This window comes from Lactuca saligna, chromosome 9, assembly GCF_052625555.1.
Source record: "Lactuca saligna cultivar CGN05327 chromosome 9, ASM5262555v1, whole genome shotgun sequence".
In the NCBI taxonomy this organism is placed as follows: domain Eukaryota; kingdom Viridiplantae; phylum Streptophyta; class Magnoliopsida; order Asterales; family Asteraceae; genus Lactuca; species Lactuca saligna.
This window is the reverse complement of record NC_136425.1, coordinates 198,577,609-198,602,765: the sequence shown is the minus strand read 5'-3', so window position 1 is coordinate 198,602,765 and position 25,157 is coordinate 198,577,609. Positions and strand designations below refer to the sequence as shown.

Genomic DNA, 25,157 nt, shown 5'->3' with positions numbered 1-25,157 from the left:
ATGAGAATGTTACACTTTGATCCCCATAGTTTCATAAATGTGGCAATTTTGGTTGTGTAATTTAAAACCATAGCTGGTAAGGGACCCACTGCGATTTTTTTTTAAATAATAATAGCCATTCGTGTAATTCAGATGACTGGTTAACGGATGAATGGTTAAAAACTAACAATAATGGTTTAATTAACATGTACAATAAAATTTCGATGGTCTATTACGCAAGAAAAAAATGTAAATTGTCAAATCGGACAAAATACATAAGTTTATTGTGCTATATTGATATTAACCCCAAAACATTTTATTAAAAAACTATTATTTTACAGTTAATATAAAAATAAATTCAAACCTATCCCTATATAAATGTAACTAAAACCTCAAACATCATAATTTAAGGGGTGTTTGGATAGGAAAAAAAAGAGAGTGCTTATTGCTTATTGTTTATTCCTATCACAATAAGTTAAGTTTAAGTGTTTGGATAAAATTCTTAAAAATCAACTTATTGTGTTAGGAATAAATTAAATAAGTTAATTTTAATAAGCATATCCCCTTTGCTAATTTTTTATTGCTTATACTTATTCCCACAACAAATAAACTAATCCAAACACCCCCGCTATAAATAAAAATACCGTGAATTAAATTTACATGCTACCTCTACCCGAACCCTAAGACCCTCAGTCTATGCAAAAGCTTTTAAGGGATCCACATATTTAGCCCAAGATTTTCAAAATTAAACACAAAAACAAGCTTGTATCTTTAAAACTTAGATCCTATTTGTTTCTCTTTTAATTGAAAAATTAAAAGACCTCTTAAAATATAACTTGTTTGGTACCTCTTAAAATACAAATACCCTTTTAAAAAGACTTCACCCTCATCAAAAAAAAAAAAAAACACGCAGCTGCCCTAAAGTTCTCGCTCTTTTTTTTTTTTTTTTTTTTTCTCGAAATCACGCCTCACTCCTTTCTTCTCATCAACACGCACACACAAACCTCCATCGATCTATCGAAGTTGTGTTCCCTCCCCGTCTTTGCAGTCGTCGGCCTCCTCTCCGTCTCCAGCTCCGACTGCTAGGCCACAGCACCTCCGGCACCACCTCCAATTGCTACGCCACAGCACCTCCGGCTCCACCTCCGACAACTTGTGCAACGACTTCTACAGGTAATATCATGCCTTCGGTCTTTTATTCTCATCAACACACACACAAATAACTTCTGAAATCAGTGATTACTCAGATGTGCTATCGTTTTCTGATACCGATGATTTTTGCAATTTTATGTTTCCTGAATTGGGTGATTTCATAGAAAATTTGTTGTTTTTTTCTTTTATTTTTTCTGAAATCAGATGGCGTATAGTTTTGTTGTTTCCCTGAATTGGGTGATTTCATAGATTTTTTTTTATTATTATTATTATTATTATTATTATTATTATTATTATTATTATTTTTTTGAAATCAGATGGCGTATAGTTTTATGCAATCGCGGGTTTTTTTTTTTTCCTTCGTTTTTGCTGTGAAATCTTGTTTCTTTTTGTTTTTGCTTGAATTTTTCTGAAAATCTTGCTGATTTCTTGTTTCTCTTCGTTTTTATTGTGAAATGTTGCTGAAATATGTGAAAAACATTGTTGTGAAATCTTGATTTTTGTTGTTTCTCTTGTTTTTCTACTTTCCAACAACAACAAATGAAGTATTTTTTTTCTTTTGATTTGTTGTTTTTCTGAAATGATGCTATGAAAGTATGCTTATTAATTCTGAAAAATCTGTGAAATCTTGTGAAACTATGCTGAAATCTGTGAAATTGATTATTAAAATGTTATGGATTCACTAAATGAAAGTATGATGCTATATCTTGAACATGCGGTGTCTATTAGTGGAGAAGATTCATACCAAGCATTCATTAACATCATATTTGTTATGGATTGAAGTAAAGAAATTATGGTTTACACAGAAAGGGTATTTTGGGGAATAAGTGAAAATTAACAAGAGAATAGAAGATTTTTACTTTTTTAGATATGTTTTAGGTTATCATTGTTATGGTGCTTTTAATTGTTTTGGGTACAACAATTAAGAAATAGGTTTGTTATTTGTGGTATAATCTTTGATTTTCTTGTATTATTGTAATTAGTTGCTTTGAGTATAATCAAGTAATGATAGAGGTATGTTTGATTTGGATAAATGTTTAATTTTCATTTATGTTTAATTTAGATTTTATATGGTGTTTTTATATTTATTTATTTTTTATCATTATTCAAGTAGTTGATTCAGTTATGTTATAAACAAAAACGTTAAATTCAACAAAAAATAACACAGAAGGGTAAAATTGTCATTTTTATAATTCAGCACTGTAATTCAGAGGTTTCAACCAAACAGTATTTGAAAATTCAGACCCTCTTAGAAATTCAGACCTCTTAAAAATTCAGCTCTTAAACATTCAGATCCTGCCAAACAGCCCCTTAGTTGCAGCAGAAACCCCCAATACTCCTTTCCTCATCAGCAGTTCAGCACCCTAATAGTCGTCGGAGACCATGGGCTCTCCGATAAACAATTCTAAAGGAGATGAAGTCTGCACTACTAGCGATACAAACAACGCGTTTTTTGACGTCTATGGCCCCCAGGTTCTTTCAATAATCTTCACTTTTTTTTTCTTTAAACTGGCAGATGTATTAACCTAATATACTACTATATGCCCAAAAAGACCGACTTTAATGGCTTATTACTAAAACTGTTGTTATTATTTCATAAAAAAAACATTAAGATTGATAGCTAAAAAGTACCATATTTGGGAGATTTCACAAGGAAAAGAGGTCTAGAGAAGAGCTGAATGACTGAAATAATCGATGGGCATATACTGAGTTAAATTTTGATGTTTCACATTTGCTTCTTTTGGTTGTGGTGTATTATAACTTTTATCGTGGATGTAATACAGGCAAAAGCAGGTGTTGAGTTTAAGACCCCAGAAGCGAATTCAACTCTTAACTTGGAAGTGAGTTTCAATAATCACATAAGACCTGTTTGTTCAAGTCTTGTCCCAGAACAAATGCAGCCATAAAGTTTTAGAATAAGTTACATAGTTTAGTCATTAAAGTTTAAATGTTTTAAGATTTGGGTTTATGTAAACTTAACAGGATGTTCAGGGGCTTATAACATGGGTACTTGCTGAAGGATTCATGCCATCATGGGTTTTCATTAAGGTTGTGACCCTTCATTCTTTTCCTTTTCTAATAGAGTTTATTCAATGTAGGATCTTTTGCATATAAACAAATGAACAATGTTTTTGTTTAAAAAGATCAGTTTTTCATTTGCAGAATAAGCCTCTGATTCCAAAAGTGGTTATGCTATATGTCCCTGGTCTTGATGCAGCAATCTACCTCTCACAGTCTAAAATACTACACAGCTTAAAAGAATGTTGTGGCATCCCAAGGGCAGTGTTAGCGCCCAGGTTGGTGTTTTGACATAATTGCCCCTTCACTTGTTTATTGAATATAACTAATAACTATTCTCATAGACTCATAGCAATCATGTTTTAATCTTTTCACAGCTGTGTATCAGATGGAATGCAGACTATAGATGCTCTTCTTACATGTAAGGTTAAGAGAAAAAGAGAAGCAGATACATTTACAAAGAAATCTAGACCTATATCTGAACAAGGTAACAAATTTTTTAAGTTCACTCCAAGGACATTTCGGTCATTTTTGCCCCTGTAAAAATGCTATGCTAATGCAACTATTTGCTATACTTAATTTATTTATGGATGATATAAGACATGTTTATACGTATTTGCATAATAATCAAAAGATTTTGGTAGATATTAATTAGCATGTGAAATTGAAATAAGAATAATTGTTATTTAATATTTATTCAGGAACATGGCCTATTCGTGATGATTTGGCATTTTCTGAGCTCATGAAAAACATCCCATTTCCAATTTCCTATTATACCCTTACCACAAAGGAATTAGAAGATAATGGATACATCCATGATCAATCAGGTTACCAGATTCTTCCTCTTGTATTTCTTTGTTTACATTGCTTTTAATTTATCAATCGATAGTTTTTGCTTAAAAGAAATGTTTCAGGTCTTAACTTTTGACTGTTTTATTTCAGATTTTCTCTCAACTCTTCCTGCAACATCTGGAAAACCCACCCATGAAATAGTGGGAGTTGATTGTGAAATGGTAAGGATTTTGTTAATTGTTACAAAGATTTAATTTAATAATAATTTTGGTGAATACCTTTTCATTTATATTGTTTCATGAAATATTTCAGTGTATCACAAATGAGGGATTTGAGCTTACAAGAGTAACACTGATAGATTTTAAAGGACAGGTAGCTTAAAATTTGAGCTTCCTCATTCCATAATGTTTAAATTTAATCATGCTTTAATCTCTTATCTCTTATTATAATAAACAAGTAGCTGAAATAACATACAAAGTTTATCCATTAAGTCAAAAGAAAACACCTATATATATATATATATATATATATATATATATATATATATATATATATACACACACACACACAATATAGTCTACTGAATTAAGTTTTATAAAACTTAACCTAATCATCTTACAATAAAGTTATGGTGTATTTTTCAGGTTTTGTTGGATAAATTGGTTAAACCAACAAATACAATAACTGATTACAACACTAGGTACTTTCTTCTGTTTGAATTTCCACATAAGCAAACCAATTAAATCTTTTTGTATGTATATAATATTAATAAGAGGTTTCTGTATTCAGGTATAGTGGAATAACTAGTGAGATGTTGAATGGAGTCACAACAACTCTAAAAGACATTCAGGTTTTCCGTTTTTTAAATTCTATTGTCTAGTTTTTTAAATTAATCAACAATTACCAATTACTAAATACTAATTACTAAACCATGGTTTAATTTCAGGAAGAGTTTCTACAGATAGTTAATAGAGAAACGATTTTAGTTGGACATTCATTGGAGAATGATTTATTGGCTTTAAAAATCTGTCATAATTTGGTGATTGACACAGCTGTTTTATACAAGCATTCGCGAGGTGGGACCTACAAAATTGCACTTCGTGTCCTCACAAGGAAATTCCTTGAGAGAGAAATACAAGGTTCAGGAAATGGACATGATAGTATTGAGGATGCAAAAGCTGCAATGGATCTAGCCTTTTTAAAGATTAAAAATGGTAAAAAAATTTAAAACTCTTGTACTCATTTTTTATTCTTTCTTTTAACTATGTATCAAATGTATTGTCCCGATTACTTAGACCAAGACATATTAGGGTTTTATGGGTTTAGAATTTGGCCACAAAAGTTTCTTATTTTAGACTTTGGCCACAAAAGTTTGTTACTTTAGACTTTGGCCACAAAATTTTCTTATGTTGGCAGATTTGGTTCCTAGACTTTGATACATTTGCACTTTCCACCCCCTACTTTGTAAAATGTCAGTTTTACCCCTCTCAAATCTGAACACCTACATTTTCCACCCCTTTACCTTTTGTATACTGCAAATTTGCAGGTTTGACATGTTTGGTCCATACATAGAAAGTAAATTACAAGAACGGTCCCTGTAATTTACAGAATAGGTCCCTGTGCAGAATTATATTTACAGGAATGGTGTGTATGTTAAAAAAAATTACATAATGCCCCTTCCTAATACCAAATTTACAAAAGTGAGGTTTGAATTTGTTCCTTACATAGAAAATAAATAACGAAAACAGTCCCTGTAATTTACAGAAAAGGTCCATGTGCAGATTTGTTTTACAGAAAAGGTCCATGTGTTTTAAGACTTACGTATGTTGGCAGGTTTGGTCCCTGTGTAGAAAATAAGTTACTAAAACTGTCCCTTTAATTTCCAGAAACGGTCCACATTTTAAAAAAATTACAAAAATGGTCCTACCTAATACAAAATTTACAAATTACACTCTCGCAAGGCGGAGGTAATATCAACCTAATTTTATATAAAACAAAAAGTGTTAACCTATCATTCTTTTGGCAACTGGCAATGATGAGATCTCATAGTTTGAAAAATTTTCACTATAGTTTTTTATGTTCAGTATAATTTATCCACTTGTTTTTTTTTGAAACAGGGCCTGATTTTGGTCGACCTCCATCATTTACAAGGAAAAAATTTCTTACAGTTTTGGGTGACTCTGGGAAGGCCTCATCTTTTATTGATAATATATCAATAGTGAAAAGATATGCTTCAGAATCATCACATTCCATTCCTGTGACTTGTGATGATGAAGCTCTTTCGAAAGCCATTAAAGAAGTACTTTACTTATCCTATAATTATGGGCTAAATGCAATAAATAACAATGTACTTACATTTACATATGTATTGGAGGCTATTACTTTAATCATTTAATTAACCACAGGTAAAAAATGAGAAAGTACATTTTGTGTGGGCCCAGTTTACAGAACTGAGTGGTTATTACAAGAAACAAGCGGATGATGATGTGGCATTGAATACCAAAGTGGCTGAGATGATAGCTTTGCTTACTTGTAGTAATAACAAGTCCAAGGCTAGAAAAAGCATCAAGTACACAGTCACACCTGATTTGAAGCAAGTTCTTAATCAATTGAATTCCAGAATAAAAAATATTTACTCCAATTTACCTAACAATGCCATGCTAATAGTTTGCTCAGGTCATGGAGACTCTGCAATTGTTCGAAGGTACAATTTTTTTACCCATACATATATTGTTTTTACCTATATTGGTAAGAACAAGTTGAAACATATATTTTTGAAGTAGCATTTATAGTAAGGGTTTTTATTTTTTTAATTGTTATTTTGTTATGTGCATGTGATTGTGGATGGATGGATGAAGATTGAGGAAAATGCTTGCAGAGAAGGCGGACATAAACATGCCTCGGGAACATCTTGTAAAGGTCTTGGAAGAGTTGCAGGCTCAGGCTGAAGTAGGTTTGTGTTTTGTTGGGGTCAAACATTGATTGTCAACCGGTCAACATCCGGCTCCCTTTTGGTGTTTTAATTTTGAGGGTGGGTGAGGTTGTGTTCTATAGAAAAGCTTAAATTAAATTTGGATATTTAAAAAAAAAGTGTATAATAGGCCTTGAATTGTGAAGAATGATAACTATATCCATGGTGACTTGTCATTTCCATGAAACAAAACTTGCTCTTCAGTTGTCAGTATTTTTGCAGAAAAAGAAACATGTGGGGGTTTTGGTTTTTTGTGGGCACTTAACTCTTAGGCTGGAGGGAGTGGCCCTCGCTAGGGACTCACCTCCAGCTCGCTAAGATCGCCAAAGCAATTCCGTTCAAACTCACTAAGGTCGTCGCCAAAAGTGGCTCGCCAGTCATGTAGAGAGGAAAGAGAGAAAGAGAAGGGAAATGGATTTTGATTGGCTTGCTGCTTTTTTCTTTTCCTTCTATTATTATTTTTTTAAATAAAAATAACACTATTTGATGCTACCACTCACACTAAATGTTAAGATTAGGTGCTAAATGAAGAAAAATAAAGTGACAATTAAAAAATTGCGTGCCAAGGTGCTAGGAGTGATTTACATATTTTTCCTTTTTCTCTATTAATCATTATAACATAATTTCCATCTGTCAGCATGTGTTAGTAAAATATAAAAATGAGAAAGGAAAAGCCAAAGTAAGTTATTATCTTCGCCTCTATGGCCTTAACTAATGTCTGTTTACACTTTACACAGGTTTTTTCACAGTTTCTTCCCATTTTTGCATGTTTCTTAGTCAAATATGCAATGGGATGTCGTTCTAGAACCACAATATATCATGTAGCATATTTAACAAGATAACATGGTTGCATAATATGTGTAAGTTACATAAAACGGCAAATAATTACAATTTATCATATAAAATAAGCATTCAACAATGAGTCAAAAAATTGTTATACATTTTAATCTAGAATGAACAATTTGCATGTTTGTTTGTTACCCAAAAAGAGCTTTACAAGCTTTCTAAGACTGTTTTGAAGGATGAGAATAAGGACACTCACACACAAGAAACAAGAGATGAGGAGGGGAGTCTTTGTCCCACATTTTTATTTTATCTCATTCACTCGCTACCAGTCTAATGCATGCCAAACACATGGTACAAACAAGGCTTTCTATTTCTATGGACCTAAAAGTCTCAAGTGGCCCCCGACAACATAGAGAGTGAAGCAACTCCATTATTATTATTATGCAACAGTTGTCTCCAAAAACTGTTCCATGCCTTCAAAGGCAAAGGCCTTATACTTATCCCCCCTTCAACCACATGTTCCTTCATTTTCTGATTCACAAACAAACCTCTTGCAGCAAAACCCATGAGGTCAATCCCAAAGCCTTTGTAAGAAGATTCAACCTTAAAATACTCCTCGTGATCCTGCTTATTGCTATTATTATCATTATTATCATCAAAATGTTGAACAACATCGTCGGTTTGCACTTGAAGTAACTTGTCAAGTTGTGCTTTTAGTTTAATGAGACGACCACCAATCCTTGTAGAGACAACATCATATAGATTTCCCCTTGGAACAATGTTGTCCTGTTCCCAGTCTCGTACATCTTTGAAGTCGATTGGATCACCCACAAGTACCGTCACCTAAAAATTTCACACCGATTAGAAACATAAATAGTGTTTTTTGCAACAGGACAACACATGACAAGACAAACAGAACATGACATGACATGACAGAACATGTTACAAATATTTGTACCGTTTTACCAACCCTAGGAAACGAGGCTCTAACAGGCATCATCTCTTGCATCCCTGCATGCACAAATGGAATAACCATCGGGGCATTATCTACATCCAAGATTAACCTATGGAAGAATTTTCAAATTTAGTAAACAATTATGGCTATTCAACTTTAATTCAAAAATAACCCTTTGAATGAAAAATTATAGCATTCAAGATTAACAATGTGGAAGAATTTTCAAATTTTTTGTGTACTTATAGCATAGTACATTCATTTCTTCATATTGTAGTACTTTGAATTCTCTTTCTTATTAGGATACCATGCTTTGAAAAAACTATCCAATTATAGCAGTGAAAATTGCTTTGTATTGGATGACATTGTTATAATTTGGTAGATTTATTCAAAGTAGAATGTTCTATGGTAAGAAATGAAAGTAGGATGCTATAATATTATAAACAAATCAATAAAAGTACCTTTTCTATTTCTTGCATTTAACCCTTAGGCCTTAACCATATTGAGTATTGGATAAAGACAACAAAAAGGCGACAATTAACCATATTTAGGTCAGACAAACAATAAAAAGCCATCCACTTGAAAACTAAAAACTAAATGGTTGATCATGAATTCTTGATCACCTCACACACAGTCTACCTACACTAGACTTCCCTTCCCTAATTGTTTTGTTGGCTCTACCCTTGTTTGATAGTTGCTGATTGAGTCAAATCTGACCGAGTCATACCAGACCCAATCTCTTACCACACCCAGTAAGAAGATAAGATTAGGCCTTAGGCAATAGGCATATAAGAGAAAATGAGATCCTAACCTTGCAGCGCCTCTCTTTATAGAACCCATAGTTGATCCACTGTTAGGCGTGTCAAACCCAACAAATGAAGGGGTACAAAATGACTCCAAAACACTGTTACTTTGCACTAAAAATGTAATACAAGGTAAGCAGGGTCGATCCACAAAGACACGGGACAAGTGCTTATACCTTTTTGCGAAAGGTACAATAATGGTCACATAAATGGGGGGTTGGTATGCAATGATTTAAACAAAAGAATAAAGCAATAAGTGAATGATCAATTAAATGAAACAAATTCAGGATTTGTGAGAACTCCAACTCTATGCAAGACAAATTAGCAATGTGATTCCATGGATGACAAGATATTTGTTTAATTCTATCTAAGTTGGTACTTGAAAGTGTTAACAAGCTCTAACACTTCCCATTCACCACAATAATTAACCAAAACAAGCTCTTTGATTAATCCTAACCTTACCAATCTAATCTAAACAAGCTCTTAGAATTAGGTTGAAAGATTGCATTAAACTTTATGTGAATGTTCCCAACAATACTCAATACTCCTCATAAGCTCGGGAGCATAAGAATGTGTGAATAGATTTACAATAATTTCATTCAATAGAAATCAGATTAGTGCTTGTTACCTAGTCCAATTTACAAAACAATTACGGATTTTGCACTTAGATAACTTGAATGATCTAACCCTAATTCAAATGGCCAATAAGAATCACAATTAGAATCAAACATTCGATTGAGACAAAATCATATTCACTAGATAGAAAATTGAAAGCAAACATCAAGTCATATGATTGAAATCACATCCAAATGTCAAGACATAAAGTTGGAGAATTTAGGGTTCTAGCCACTCATGGCTAGAACAAGATCACAAATCTAGAAAATGAAATTAAAGTTCTTACAAAATGAAATCAAATGTTCCCAAGTGTTAATCAACTTCAAAATCCTCAAGAAATTCGCCTTCTCCACTCCAAAAGTCGACCCCCCAAAGTAAAAAGTCGGTTCCCCCCTTTAAGAATGGTGAAAAACTGCTTTAAAACCCACGTTTACGTTTACACGGCCCGCGTAAATTAACATTGTCATTTACACAGCCCGCGTAAACGCAAAAGTATACTGCGCAGAAATCTACGTTTACACGGCCCGCGTAAACGCAAGGCTTGCATTTACACGGCCGTGTAAATCTCTGTAAAGCCAAAATGTTCTTTTCATTGATATCTTGCTCCTCGGTGCTCCGCAAGTCCCGAAATTTTGTCTGCAACTTTTATTTACCTCCTCCAACAAGATCCTACCTCCAAAAGTCCCTGAAATATCACAAAAGTATTTGAATGAAATTGCCTCATGAAAAATCCCGAAAAACATGCAAAATACATGAGTTTAAACCTAAATGCAATGCACTTATATGGATTAAAACTACAAAATGGGTACATGAAATGCACCTAACAAATCTCCCCAAGCTTAAACCTTTCTTGTCCTCAAGAAAGAAAAGAAAATTTAAACCGAAGAAAATAAAATAAAAAGAAAAGAAAAGAAAAGAAAAGTTAAAACTATTTGAAACTTAATGCATGAAATCAAAACAAACATGAAAAGATCCAACCCAATTACCCTGTTTTGTACCATAGTTGAGAATGTACCTGTCATGCCTTGAGTTAACTTGGCTTTAGTCTCAAAATATTATATGATAATAGAAACAAGACTTTGGCCACTCCCTAGTACAACTCAACAGAATCAAAGATCACAACACTTATTCCTTTTCAATATCATCAAGTTAATTATTGGAACAAATTATGGTCTTACTCTCGTGAAATTATATGTGACAAAACATGCTCAACCATCTTTGTTTCATAAAATATAACAATGTTTGATTCCAGCTATTTGTTGGTCAACAACAATCTTTTTCTGAAAAATCTTTTCTAAAAATTCCCTAATATTTATCCAGATTGGTTACAAACTTCAAACCACTTACACCAGTCGAAGTAATTAACATTCAGTCCAATGTCATAAATTCAAATCCAAGTCCAAGGGAATCATTTGACAGCCAAGTATTTTTCCTAAACACAGTATTCAATTAAACTATAAACACAATTATATACAAACTTCCTAATTACATTTTTTTTACAAATAAAGCTCATGGCTTTCTTTGAAATCCGTGTAACGGGCTTCCAACCAACACATCCAAATCAAATGACCTTAGTGTGCTAGATTTAAAGAGATCCCTCGGGTTTACTTGCCCGAACCTCAAAGGCCACAGATTAGCTTTATTTGCTATTATTAAGTTCATGACTTTCTATGGAACCTGTGTAACGAATTTTCAACTCAATCAGTCCCATACAATTTAGCTTTAGGCGATTAGGTGTAAAACACCCCTCAGAGCTTACTTGTTCGAATCCCAAAGGTCACAGATTAACTTAATAATAGTTTTTTTTTTTTTTTTTTTTTTTTTTTTTTTTTTTTGTTTTTTTTTGTTTTTTAATTTTAAGTAACACATGTACAAATAACTAAGTTAACACATAACACTCTTATTAATTTATTTATTTGGCCACTTTCTTTATATTTTCGTCCTTGAATTTTCTATTGTGGGACATCTCACGGTTTATTACTGTGAGGGACTTCTATACATTTTTCGAGGGACTAAATGTTAACATGCAAAGACCCGTAAGTATAGTTGAAAGCTATATCCCCAATCAGGGTATATAAAAGGGAATGAGTAGAAAAGACTTTTAAGAGCGCTGGAAGGCGGGACATTGAGATTTTGCATTCTTTGTATGAACTTTTGAATTTGGCATTTTAAGTTCTATTGAGCATTATTACTTATAAGATCGGTCATATGTCCCAAAGAATTAACTCATACCTGCTGTTATGCTCCAGTGTTGATAATCTTCTCATTTTCTGTTTTGCACAAGTAGCTTCGGGAGATGTGCTCGTGTGTGATTAACTTGCTTTCAAATTTTCAATAAAAAGAGCAGGTTAATTCTCAAGGCACACAACTCACTTACCATCTCAACTGTTTTGAAAAGATTCGGTTGCTTGGGATTGGATCAAAGAAAAATTTATGCAATGAATGCAATGCAAAATTTAGATGAAAACAAAATGCAAAGAAAATAATAAAAATTAGAATAGAAAGAAAATCTTTTTGGTTTCTGAAAAATTTTCCACGCTGGAAAAAAAATGAAATGAAAATTAATGCACTATGTACAAAACTACATGCAACCTACATGCAACGGGATTTATACATGGATGGATGCCCCTCCCCAAGCTTAAAATAAGCATCGTCCTCGATGCTTGGAGAGAGGCATAGCCGGCCTATTGAGAGTCGGATGGTGGAGGATGGTAGCTGGGTTGGGAATGGGTCCAAAACAGTCACAAATGCATACCAATTGATTTTTTAAGCAAAATATGAACGACTAAAGATATGGAAAGAATTTACCAAATCGTTCTTGAAGCCTTGAAATTGTGGTGAGAACCTCCTCTTCATCCTCCCCAAGCTATCCGTGAAGTATTTTTGGAGCCGGAGATTCATTTTCTAGGCATAAAAAATAAGTTAAAACCATTTGGGATAGAAAAACAAAATTTAAATTTACCAAAGACTAAAAAGTTTTAAAAGAAAGGAAAAAAAAACCCCCCGGGTTGCCTCCCGGTTAGCTGCCCTTGTTTTAAGTCGTTGGTTCGACTTGGCCCCTGAATGTGCTTTGTTCTAAGTAAGTGGACCTTTACAACACATTAACCTTCTCGCCACTTCCTTCAATTGAAAACTTATCTTCTACCTGACTTTTTTTTTGAAAGAACCTGCTCACAAAATGCTTGGCATAAACAATTAGTAACACCGTGTCCCCGGCAACGGCGCCAATTTGTTAGGCGTGTCAAACCCAACAAATGAAGGGGTACAAAATGACTCCAAAACACTGTTACTTTGCACTAAAAATGTAATACAAGGTAAGCAGGGTCGATCCACAGAGACACGGGACAAGTGCTTATACCTTTTTGCGAAAGGTACAATAATGGTCACATAAATAGGGGGTTGGTATGCAATGATTTAAACAAAAGAATAAAGCAATAAGTAAATGATCAATTAAATGAAACAAATTCAGGATTTGTGAGAACTCCAACTCTATGCAAGACAAATTAGCAAAGTGATTCCATGGATGACAAGATATTTGTTTAATTCTATCTAAGTTGGTACTTGAAAGTGTTAACAAGCTCTAACACTTCCCATTCACCATAATAATTAACCAAAACAAGCTCTTTGATTAATCCTAACCTTACCAATCTAATCTAAACAAGCTCTTAGAATTAGGTTGAAAGATTGCATTAAACTTTATGTGAATGTTCCCAACAATACTCAATACTCCTCATAAGCTCGGGAGCATAAGAATGTGTGAATAGATTTACACTAATTTCATTCAATAGAAATCAGATTAGTGCTTGTTACCTAGTCCAATTTACAAAACAATTATGGATTTTGCACTTAGATAACTTGAATGATCTAACCCTAATTCAAATGGCCAATAAGAATCACAATTAGAATCAAACATTCGATTGAGACAAAATCATATTCACTAGATAGAAAATTGAAAGCAAACATCAAGTCATATGATTGAAATCACATCCAAATGTCAAGACATAAAGTTGGAGAATTTAGGGTTCTAGCCACTCATGGCTAGAACAAGATCACAAATCTAGAAAATGAAATTAAAGTTCTTACAAAATGAAATCAAATGTTCCCAAGTGTTAATCAACTTCAAAATCCTCAAGAAATTTGCCTTCTCCACTCCAAAATTCGACCCCCCAAAGTAAAAAGTCGGTTCCCCCCTTTAAGAATGGTGAAAATCTGCTTTAAAACCCACGTTTACGTTAACACGGCCCGCGTAAATTAACACTGTCATTTACACGGCCCACGTAAACGCAAAAGTATACTGCGCAGAAATCTACGTTTACAAGGCCCGCGTAAACGCAAGGCTTGCATTTACACGGCCGTGTAAATCTCTGTAAAGCCAAAATGTTCTTTTCATTGATATCTTGCTCCTCGGTGCTCCGCAAGTCCCGAAATTTTGTCCGCAACTTTTATTTACCTCCTCCAACAAGATCCTACCTCCAAAAGTCCCTAAAATATCACAAAAGTATTTGAATGAAATTGCCTCATGAAAAATCCCGAAAAACATGCAAAATACATGAGTTTAAACCTAAATGCAATGCACTTATATGGATTAAAACTACAAAATGGGTACATGAAATGCACCTAACATCCACCATCTCGGGAACGACTGCCTTCAGGGAATATGTGGACCCACCCACCTCTATTTAGTTTTGCAATGGCAACATCCATACCCTAACCAAAAATTAACCATATGAGAATGAATGCATCTCCAGTTAGATGTTTTTTTGATAGGTCAAATATAACTAATCAACCCCAGAAAAGAAATTAAAGGATCATTGCACAAGGAAAAAAGCACGTGAACCCATACCTTCTGATAAATTCCTTCACCACGAGAGACAGGAAGAACTTTAACACACTTAAAAAATGCAGAAGTGAGTGGATTACGGAAGCAACGATCAGTAGCACAAAGTGTCCATCTCAAGTTACGAGCATCCAAAAGAAGACTTTTAGGAAGAAGTGCAGCAATAACCAATGGATCATCCATGGAAGCAATATGATTGCTTACCTACATTTATTAAACAACCCATTCAAGGATATGTAGAAGAATGATGAAAAAACAACATAGCACAATGTTCATCATTGGCTTACTGTGATAAGTAGTGTCTTATCAGGTCTGTTGAGCAATCCTTGTTGTAATTTTTCACCTCCATATATCTGCAATACAAAGCAAGAACTACTTCCAACATTTTTTTTGAGGTGATTACAAATTAGGAGACTTAATTGAGATCATTTCATTTACCTGGACATGATTTAGTCCATGCATGAAAACATGGCAAACATTTCCAATAACAGGAACAGCAACAGCCTGAAGTATTTGGGTAAGAACTGAATCCTCTTCTGTATCAAACTCTTTGCTAACTGCAGATTACATATTAAAAAAAACACAGTTGATTTACTTTTGCTAATCATATGTGCTAGATACAGAAAAATGCACTAACATCATGACATGTACTCTATATCTAGAAGTTTAAAGGAGTGTTTGATTTACTTTGCTAATTATATATAGCTTCTTCATCACCTTCACAAAATCAACAAGGATTGTGTACTGTTGTTCATGTGTTAATCATATAGGTTTAGCTGATAGATTTATAAGCAAATGACTTCAACAATAATGCCCATTTTCACTACCATAAAATGAACTGCAATTCTTGTACACAAGAAATTCTAAAACGATTTCATATATCTTGAACATTACCACTTCTGATTACACATGTGTTCCTTATGTCCCACATTAATTCATATACGCAGGTATCACCTTAGGTCAAGAAAAAAATTATTGCCATAAAATAAGATTATCTTACTGATTCTTTCAATTCACGCAGATAAAAGTGAATTATGGATACAGGCAGGCAATTCAATTGTAGTAGGTTTTAGCCGAACCTATTTTACGGTATAAAGTGGAAGAAGTGGCTAATGTTTGACTTCGGAAATGGCGAAAGCGTTGAAGCCAGGGTTGCGTCGAAGAGGAAACGTACCCACTGGACCTATGTCGGCGACGGTGTTGGTCGACGACGACTCGGAAACGATCTCTGGGGCGGTGTTGTAGACATAGCGCTCTGTCTTTCCACCGATCTTCCTTCTGGAACCAACGACCCTCCATCGTTATCAGATTAATGCTCAGGGAAAGAGTTAGGGGGGATAGTGCACAGGAAAGTTGAGTGAAACTGGCCTTTTAGGTTGTTTGTTTGGTTTTTTTCTTAGGAAAAAAAATCATTTTGCAGGTAAACTGCTTGTAAATACTGAGGAAAACTAATTGTTGATTCGTTTCACGGAATAACTCAAATTCTGGTGTTCTACTTTATGAATGAACTGTGTCGTGACGATGGTAAGTCGGTAAGGCTATCCGATATGCTAATGGGAGGGGAAGTTAAGACTGACAAATATGTACAAACTAACCAACATGTCACAAATAAAAATTTTGAATTTTTTAATGAAAAATAACAACTTTTTAAATAAAACCGCTGAAAAAAAAATAAAAAATCAATATGCTTTTTTTTTTTTTTTTTTTCTTTTTTATAAAAAAAAAAAGAAGCTTTTTTTTCAAAAAAAAATTTCAACGATTTTGTATTAAAAGCAGCGATTTTTTCATAAAAAAATCAATTTTTTTTTATGATATCTAAGTATTTTTTTTTATGAATTTTTAGGGTTTTTTTTAGGATTTTTTGTTTTCCATAGAACATATATATATATATATATATATATATATATATATATATATATATATATATATATATATATATATATATATATATATATATCAAAGAAATATTAGTTCTCATATTTGCATGTTTTAATTAGAATAAAAAATAAAAAGTCTTGGAATTTATAAACTAACACATTGATTAACAGATTTCTTGATACTTATTTTTTGAAGAGTATGAAATCGGTGATACAAAAGCACATGATGCTAAAACTCAAAATGAATACTAACTTCTCATTCCTTGTATTGTTTCCATTTGCTTCCTCAGGCAACTTGCTAGAGATGGGCATTTTTTAATGCTTTTAGTCGTTTCCAAAAGATAAAATACTAACACAAGCAAGTGAAGCAACGACCTATTGCCCACATAGGGAAAATGACTTAAGAGGGTGACTATCTCTTATCCATGTTCACATATTAGCAACTTCTTCTTTTTTGTACATAATAAAGAAACTAACTTGTTTTAACTGTTTAAATTACACTAATATTACCGGCTAATATTTGTTTTAACAGGTAACTCAAAGGGAAAATGACTTAGGAAGGTAACTACCTCTTATACGCGTTCACATATTGACAACTTCTTATTTTTTGTACATAAGAAAGCAACTAACTTGTTTTAACTGTGTAACATCCCAAAAATCATGACCAAAAAATTTCTTTTTTAATTTAGTACTAAAACCATAATTGTCAAACCATTAATTTAATACTCCGGCATCGGGCCCCGCCCGACATCAGGCCCCGTCTGGCATCGAGCCCCGCTCGGTATACAGATATGTCTCTCTTAGGCCCCGCCTATCTCCGGGGTCCGCCCGCTAAACACATACAATCCTATAACATGCTAACACATAAAGAAACATACTCTACTGTATCCATGTCCTAAGAAACATACTCTGGTAATAATGAGATACAAAACGTCGTTCGCACTCAACTAGTGATGAAATACGGGAGCTCGCCCACACTCACCTCTTTACCAGGCACATACAAATATCACACATACAACAAGTATAATTTAACATGAAAACATTCCTCAGGCACCCACCCGACATCAGACCTTGGTCTGGAATAACATACTAGCAAACAATGCCTATGGCTAACCCCCGAGTCTTCCTACTTATAGACTACATGAGCTGGCATTGTGGCCTTAAACCCATTCACACAGTGAGGAGACTCACCTTGCACTACTGAAGCCCTGGCTGGAACTAGCTGAGTATGGACGAAGTTTTGTATCTCATTATTAGCAGAGTATGTTTCTTAGGACAGGGATACAATAGAGTATGTTTCTTTATGTGTTAGCATGTTAGATGATTGTATGTGTTTAGTGGGTGGGGTCCGGAGACAGGCGGGGCCTAAGAGAGACATATCTGTATACCGAGCGGGGCTTGATGCCAGGCGGGGCCTGATGTCGGGCGAGGCCCGATGCTGGAGTATTAAATTAATGGTTTTAGTATTAAATTAAAAACGAAATTTTTGGTCATGATTTTTGGGATGTTACACAGTTAAAACAAGTTAGTTTGTCTTATGTACAAAAAATAAGAAATTGCCAATATGTGAACACGGATAAGAGGTAGTTACCCTCCGTAGTCATTTTCCCTTTGAGTTACCGGTTAAAACATGTATCAACCGGTAATATTGGTATAATTTAAACAGTTAAAACAAGTTAGTTGTTTTATTATGTACAAAAAAGAAGTTGCCAACATGTGAACACGGATAAGAGGTAGTTACTCTCCTAAGTCATTATCCTGCCCACATATTCAACTCATATTCACGTATAGGTATATATTAGTTAAAATTTTTGGTATATACCAAATACCAATATGTATCAACCAAATTTATTGGCAGCCAAATTAGTTGGTACCAAGTGTACTTGGTACGGTACTGGTAATTAAATTGTTATACCAACTATAGTTGGTACGGTACACGGTTTGAAGAAATAAACTTGATACCATACCAATTCCACCCCTAACAAGTAGACGACTCTATTAAAGGCTTGGGGCCAAAAACTCAAATCTAACATGTAGTATATAAAAAAAAAAAAATAAAAAAAAATAAAAAAAAAAAAATTATTTGTAAAATTAAAAAAACAGTTGTTGAAGAGTTCAATTAACATTAGAGCTTTACTCTAACTGTGGTCAAATCCTTTTTGCTTTTCTTTTAACCTTTAGAAAAAAAATTATAGAAAGATTTTTATAAAACACTTCGTAAAGTTGTTGTAATGATAAGGGTTGTTTCATGTTTGTACATATTTGAAATATATCAAGATTTCTTAGTTAATAAACAAAGTTGTTTAATTAGTAGTAATCCTTTGTTTCCAACTAGTAGAGAAAAACATTGTTTAACTCAAAACAAGAAAAGATATATATTATCTTTTATAACTAAAGGTGAACAAAAACATTGATGGTACCAAATCAATAATTGTGTGCTATTTTGGTTTCAGAACTTTTGGTTAGTATTTTTCTCACTTCTAAGCTCAAACTAAATCTATTTTCTCGAACTAAATTACTTTTGAGCCATTTTGTTTCGGAACTTTTGGTTCAATACCAGTTCTGTCCCACTGTTCCAGTATCGATCTCACCCTTATATATAACCATAAAATGTTTATGTATTTAACCAATAAAATATAACTGAAATTAATGTATTTTCACATAAACCGATCTAAATTGCATTTTTAATTTGTATCCATCCTGTTGTGGGTCTGGTCAAGGCCAAGGTCAAGGTCAGAAACCTTGTGAGGTGAGCACACGGGTGTCTAGAGAGATCTTCCATAGTTCCAATTCCAATATATATGGGCTACGAGTTTTTTTTTCTTTTTTAAAAATAAGCATGATTCAGTATACAAGTTTTCAACAGTGAAATACTGAAATAAGCCTCATACTCTGAGGATTCGATAATAATGCCATATATCTAAGTTATGTTGTAGAACACTATCCGGCACAATTTAGTGTAATCTTTGGGTTGGGTTGGGTTGATTCGAAAACAACAGGTTAATCATATTTCTTACAACAGGGAACTTCAATATTCATTCCATCCCTGTCGTCTGTCTGTTCAATCCAATCCAATCCAATCCTACACCCAAAATCTGATAACATTAGTTTTTAAGCTGTCAAGAGATTTAATTACAGCATACTTATCAAGGGAAGCAAGGAAGGGCATTTTACCTAGAGTAGAGTAGAGTATAAGAGAATAATCTACATTGCATCAAGAGACTTAATCCCAGCATTCTTATCCCACGCCTCTGGTGGGGCTGCATCTGCCATGATCTTTTCCTGACCACGCCACAGTATCTAAACACCAAATCAAATCAAATCACATTATTATAATATAAATTAAATAAGATATACAATAATACAAAAAATATTAGTGAATTATTAGAACATGGGTTGGGTTTGGGTTTACCTTATCAATTACACCAAACTCTTTAGCTTTGGTGGAATCCATATAAAAAGGCCTTCTCATCACTTGTGTTACAGTCTCCACTGACTGATTTAATCAAACAACAATCAATATAGTATATTATATCTTCATCCGATCCAATTAGTGTTTCTTTTCTTGTGTATTTGTGCAAAAGACATAAATGCCCTCCTCATCCTTTTATCACTCCCTATCTCCCCACTCTTGTTCCATGTAACACACACAACCTCCTAAGGTTAACTTGACAGTTACATGGGATTGAATTAAATTGGACTAGACAAGCTTTCTAGGGCTATTTAAGATGATGAAGATGAGAAGGGTATCAACATCTTTTCCATATTTTTGGGTGATTTTTGTCCCAATCACGGTACAAAGCCTAAAAGAGAGAAGAAAAAACAATGACTCACATTTTCGGTGTGCTTTGACAAGAGACCAACAAGTGTATCCTTGTTAATGATGACCTGTAAGTAATTATAATTTATAAATAGTAAAAAGGTGAAGTTGGTAAAAAAAAAAAAAGCAAATTTAAATGTTAAAACCAACCTCCTTTGCACGTATCAAAACATCACTTCCTGTCATCAATCCAGATGATGGAATACGAGGCTGTTGTATCATAGCTAAAAGTAACATACTCATTACTTCAAATACAAATACAATAAATAAAGAAAAGATATATAACAAAATATATAAATTATTATATGACTACCTTTTGCATGTGGCATCATAAATCTTTTCCCTTTACTCCCTGCAGCAAGCAATAGACATGCGTGACCAATAGCAGCCCCTACTCCAACTGTGTGTATCTGCACATAAAAGGTTGCAAATGATTGTTTGAATGAATATGCATATATTTGTTCAGAGATCTTATAAAAGTTACCTCATTTTTCAATTGCATCATAGCATCATAAATTGCAAAACCTTCTGTCTCCATTCCAACCTAATCATATAAAATCATTCTTTTATCAAAAGATAGCAAACTACTTTTATTGATTTATGATGACATCAACCCAAAACATGCAAGCTAAAAGAAGGAAGCTCAAGAAAACAAACTCACTGATTCACCATCATCACGAGTAGTTCCTGTAGAATTTATATAAAGATATATAGGCTCTTTGGGATCCATCCATTGAAGATACATTAACTCTGCAATGATCAGCTCAGTGACAGCTGGCACCAACTGATACATAATCATACAACGCCTCCATAAGTCTTTATGTATAGATAGATATAGCAACATACTTTTGTTGATTTATTTATTATAGCATCCTACTTTCATTTCTTCCCATAACTCTAATAGAAAGAAAAGAAAATTGGATGCTATTATAATAACAAATAAATGGAAGTAAGAACAAGAACAAGCTACCCACTGGCATGCCAAGGTACACTATTCTTCCATGGAGAAGCAATGATGGAAGGTCTGGAGGTGGCCTTCTTGGTCTGTGTTCATTGTAAGAGACAGATCTTTCCACCTATTAGAAAAAATTATGATTATTTGGTTATTTATTTAAGTTTTATCAAGTAAAATGTAATGCAAACAATAAGATATTATTAACCATCACACAATTAAGGGAGAATTTACTAATGATAAAAGGTGATTCATCCCTAATATGGTCTCCATCACATCGCATGTCATGATTAAACACTTGTTTGAATGACATTCCTATGATTGGGTACTTTTTTTTTAAACTACAATGATGTAATAGAAATAAATGAAATTAGGATGATGTAATGAACAAATCAATGAAATTACATTTCCATTTCTTGCATATAACCCTATCATCAAAAAGGGGTAGAAAGAAATGAAATTAGGATGATGATTAAACACTTGCTTGAACGACATTCCTATGATTGGGTACTTTTTTTTCAAACTACAATGATGTAATAGAAAGAAATGAAATTAAGATGATGTAATAAACAAATCAATGAAATTACATTTCCATTTCTTGCATATAACCCTATCATCAAAAAGGGCTAGAATTACAATGAGCCCATGGATATGTGTCAAAAAAGCTATAAGAAAAACATGGTACATGTGAAGAACCTTGGTTCCATGTCAAGGCTCTCACTTTCAGAAACAAATCTCAGAACCAACTGCTTGATTTGTGTAAAGACTTGAAATTCATATCGTTTCAACTTTGGTTTTACAATAAGTTCTTTATTCATCCTAGAATAATACCACAAGCAACATCCTTAGTTTCTATAAGAGCAGAAATAAGGCACTACAATGTGTTTTCCACTTGTATTTAAGGGAAGGCCCCATGTAATTCGTTAACAGTAGAACCAGTTTCTAAAACACAACCCAAAATATAAAGTATACTCCATGATTAGTGGTTTTTAAATGCACGAGATGTAAATACCTTGTCTATTTGCTCAAAATTGAGCTAGGGCTAGTACTAGTTTAGCAACAGGTTATAAAACGACTACAAGGATATACGAAACAAACACACAAAATTAGGTAATAACTAATAAGAAATAGATGCTACGTACGGTAGCGGGAGTAGCCATGAGCGTTGGAGAGTCAAAAAGGTCCAAGTACGGCGGCGTGTCGGAGTTAACCGGTCGATTAAGGAGATTTTCCGGTGAATTAGCGGCCAGTGATGCGAGTTTGGAAAGAAATGGATCTTTAGGGTTTAGCGGAGGCAACGGAGCTTTGATACTGTTTCTAGCGAGCAGTGAACAGTGGGTCTTAACCGTGGTTCGTCGGAACCACGGCGATGAATAAGAAGCGGGAGGTGAACAACAAGGGATTGTAGAAGACGCCATCGATACGCTCAAGCCCGTGGACATCTGTGGGTGCGCAGAAGAGGAGCTTCTTCTTAAGGAAGTAATAAAAAGGCAAGGATTTGGATATTGTATCGTGAGAAGGGATAATGACTTGAAAGGGTAACGAACTTTCTGACTTTTGTTACATTTAGTCACTAAACTTTTTTTTTGTTATCTATTTACCATTAAACTATTGAAACTGTTCACATTTTACCCTTATGATCGGCTGTTACTGGTCATAAGGGTAAAATGTGAACAGTTTCAATAGTTTAGTGGCAAATAGATAATGAAAAAAAGTTTAGCGATTAAATGTAAACAAAATCGAAAGTTTGTTTCCCTCTAAAAAGTTCAATGACTAAATGTGAACAAACTTCCTATTGTATTATGTTTTAGCAAAATTATTTATTTTTGTTTAATTGTTGCAACATTTGTTGATGAAGAAATTTATGAAATAAAAAAAACAAAATGCAACATCCGGATTTCCAGGTATCATAATTTAAGTATTTTTCTTTTGAGTTAAGAAGAGAGACTCGGCGAGTTGACGCCTCAACTCGTCGAGTAAGGTCGCGACTGATGACTCGGATTAATGAATGGACTCGACAAGTCGGTGAGGCGACTCGATGAGTCTGCGATGTTGGCAGAAACCCTAAATCTTTGGGCCCGAGCCATATTTAAAGGCACGTATGGCCTTCAATTGCCACTACCTTTCCCATAAGTGAGAACCCTAGCGAGCTTGAGTGTGTAGAGTGAGAGGAAAAGCTATCTTGAGCTTTTTGGTGTGATAGATTTGGACCCTTCTAGGTTCAGAGAGCTGAGAATATGAAGCTTTAGTAGAGTAAACCTTGGGGTTCGAAGTTAGGAAGCATTTATGGGATTTTTATGGTAGATATAGTTACTTTCATCTTACACATAGATATGAAGTATTTTATATAAATTACGTGTTATGTGTGCATATTATTTGAATACTTGCTGTCTATGCTGGATGAACGATTTTATACATGTTTTAAAAGATTTAAACTGTATATTTATTTTATATCTACAAATATGTTGCGGATAAAACATGGGTAGATGAAATAGTTGGTGTGTGATGAAATAAAATGATGAGAGATATGTGATGATAGAAATGTGATGATGATTAGGTATATAGATGATGATGAATATGTGATGTAGGATGAAAGGAGATACCATAACCTTAACCAACAATGTGGCGATGTAGTCATCTACCAGAGTATAGATGGCGACCACGGACTATTCTAGACAACACAGTGGAAACACCAGCAGGCCCATAACCTGTAGGTGATGAATTACGAGTTCAGGTGATGTTGTAACTACGTATTCATGCGATGATACTCTAACCCCTTAATATGAATTACAAGTTCAGACGATGTTGTAACTACATATTCATGGGATGTCACAAATTTCGCATGCCAAACCAATGGTCATAATTCACATCAGTGAGAATGATTCATTTTTTTTTTGTAAAACTAAAATCAGATTGGAAATTTTGATTTTTTATTTTGGAAAATGTCAAACCATTGGTTTTGTATTTCGGTTTCGGTTTTTTGTTTTTTTTTTAAATATATTTTTAGGGTTTTTATTATTTATTTATTTATTTATTTTATTTCATAGATTTCTTCATCAACAAATATTGCTACAATTTAACAAAAATAAATAATTTGCTAAAACATAATACAAGAGGAAGTTTGTTCACATTTAGTCATTGAACTTTTTCGAGAGAAACAAACTTTTGACTTTTGTGACATTTAGTCACTATTTTTTTCGTTATCTATTTGCCATTGAATTATTGAAACTGTTCACATTTTACCCTTATGACCGGCAACAACCGGTCATAAGGGTAAAATGTGAACAGTTTCAATAGTTCAATGACAAATAGATAACGAAAAAAAGTTTAGTGACTAAATGTGACAAAAATCGAAAGTTCGTTACCCTTTCAAGTCATTATCCCTCATGAGAATATATAAAGATAAGAGTTTTTATATAATTACTTTTCGGAAAATCTTTGAAAAACTATTATAATTGAACCTAATTTACGAAAAAATCTCAGACTAAAATTTGTTTATAAAAAATATGAATTACTGGTAAAAATGGCGATTTGATTTTTTTTCCGGTTTACCTGTTTCATTAAAGTTTCATTATTTTAACTTAATTTACGAATAAGTAATA

At 33.5% G+C, this 25,157-nt stretch overlaps 4 protein-coding genes across 5 annotated transcripts; 1 reads left to right on the top strand and 3 right to left on the bottom strand.

Annotated features, from left to right (window-relative positions):
- The first annotated feature begins 899 nt into the window (after nt 1–899).
- On the top strand, nt 900–7,123 carry LOC145015460 (Polynucleotidyl transferase, ribonuclease H-like superfamily protein). The gene is made up of 15 exons (XM_078973936.1): nt 900–1,152; nt 2,425–2,604; nt 2,916–2,972; nt 3,115–3,180; nt 3,295–3,428; nt 3,528–3,637; nt 3,852–3,977; nt 4,093–4,163; nt 4,255–4,314; nt 4,587–4,642; nt 4,732–4,792; nt 4,889–5,156; nt 6,060–6,241; nt 6,348–6,646; nt 6,801–7,123. Exons 2-15 carry the CDS (start codon nt 2,515–2,517, stop codon nt 6,922–6,924), a joined length of 1,704 nt encoding a protein of 567 aa, XP_078830062.1. The 5' UTR covers nt 900–1,152; nt 2,425–2,514; the 3' UTR covers nt 6,925–7,123.
- Nucleotides 7,124–8,089: 966 nt separating this feature from the next.
- Nucleotides 8,090–9,491, bottom strand: LOC145017094 (uncharacterized). Its single transcript, XM_078975179.1, has 3 exons — nt 9,463–9,491; nt 8,658–8,763; nt 8,090–8,542 (listed from the first exon to the last, which is right to left on the bottom strand). Exons 1-3 carry the CDS (start codon nt 9,489–9,491, stop codon nt 8,090–8,092), a joined length of 588 nt encoding a protein of 195 aa, XP_078831305.1.
- Nucleotides 9,492–14,041: 4,550 nt separating this feature from the next.
- On the bottom strand, nt 14,042–16,473 carry LOC145014289 (uncharacterized). Its single transcript, XM_078972672.1, has 6 exons — nt 15,986–16,473; nt 15,345–15,463; nt 15,194–15,259; nt 14,913–15,110; nt 14,687–14,776; nt 14,042–14,551 (listed from the first exon to the last, which is right to left on the bottom strand). Exons 1-5 carry the CDS (start codon nt 16,203–16,205, stop codon nt 14,687–14,689), a joined length of 693 nt encoding a protein of 230 aa, XP_078828798.1. The 5' UTR covers nt 16,206–16,473; the 3' UTR covers nt 14,042–14,551.
- Nucleotides 16,474–19,564: 3,091 nt separating this feature from the next.
- Nucleotides 19,565–23,039, bottom strand: LOC145015792 (ATP-dependent caseinolytic (Clp) protease/crotonase family protein). 2 transcript variants are annotated; one of them, XM_078974266.1, is made up of 10 exons: nt 22,698–23,039; nt 21,578–21,679; nt 21,265–21,387; nt 21,088–21,147; nt 20,917–21,013; nt 20,754–20,827; nt 20,618–20,671; nt 20,196–20,279; nt 19,958–20,083; nt 19,565–19,878 (listed from the first exon to the last, which is right to left on the bottom strand). In XM_078974266.1, exons 1-9 carry the CDS (start codon nt 22,995–22,997, stop codon nt 19,988–19,990), a joined length of 990 nt encoding a protein of 329 aa, XP_078830392.1. In that variant the 5' UTR covers nt 22,998–23,039; the 3' UTR covers nt 19,565–19,878; nt 19,958–19,987. The 2 variants fall into 2 exon arrangements, with proteins under 2 accessions (XP_078830392.1, XP_078830391.1); XM_078974265.1 differs by having other exon boundaries at nt 19,565–19,865; nt 22,698–23,038.
- Between the last annotated feature and the right edge of the window lie 2,118 nt (nt 23,040–25,157).

Bases quoted from the DNA above. Each gene is read 5' to 3' on its own strand.
- LOC145015460 (XM_078973936.1), top strand. From the start codon at position 2,515: ATGGGCTCTCCGATAAACAATTCTAAAGGAGATGAAGTCTGCACTACT. The intron at 4,315-4,586 runs GTAGCTTAAAAT...TGTATTTTTCAG, and splicing joins TGATAGATTTTAAAGGACAG to GTTTTGTTGGATAAATTGGT. The intron at 5,157-6,059 runs GTAAAAAAATTT...TTTTTGAAACAG, and splicing joins CTTTTTAAAGATTAAAAATG to GGCCTGATTTTGGTCGACCT.
- LOC145017094 (XM_078975179.1), bottom strand. From the start codon at position 9,491: ATGGGTTCTATAAAGAGAGGCGCTGCAAG. The intron at 8,764-9,462 runs GTTAGGATCTCA...ATTCTTCCATAG, and splicing joins ATAAAGAGAGGCGCTGCAAG to GTTAATCTTGGATGTAGATA. The intron at 8,543-8,657 runs GTACAAATATTT...TGAAATTTTTAG, and splicing joins TTCCTAGGGTTGGTAAAACG to GTGACGGTACTTGTGGGTGA.
- LOC145014289 (XM_078972672.1), bottom strand. From the start codon at position 16,205: ATGGAGGGTCGTTGGTTCCAGAAGGAAGATCGGTGGAAAGACAGAGCG. The intron at 15,111-15,193 runs GTAAGCCAATGA...TAATAAATGTAG, and splicing joins ATAAGACACTACTTATCACA to GTAAGCAATCATATTGCTTC. The intron at 14,777-14,912 runs GTATGGGTTCAC...ATTTTTGGTTAG, and splicing joins GTGAAGGAATTTATCAGAAG to GGTATGGATGTTGCCATTGC.
- LOC145015792 (XM_078974266.1), bottom strand. From the start codon at position 22,997: ATGTCCACGGGCTTGAGCGTATCGATGGCGTCTTCTACAATCCCTTGT. The intron at 21,388-21,577 runs GTGGGTAGCTTG...ATTATGTATCAG, and splicing joins TAGTGTACCTTGGCATGCCA to TTGGTGCCAGCTGTCACTGA. The intron at 20,084-20,195 runs GTAAACCCAAAC...TTTGGTGTTTAG, and splicing joins AGTTTGGTGTAATTGATAAG to ATACTGTGGCGTGGTCAGGA.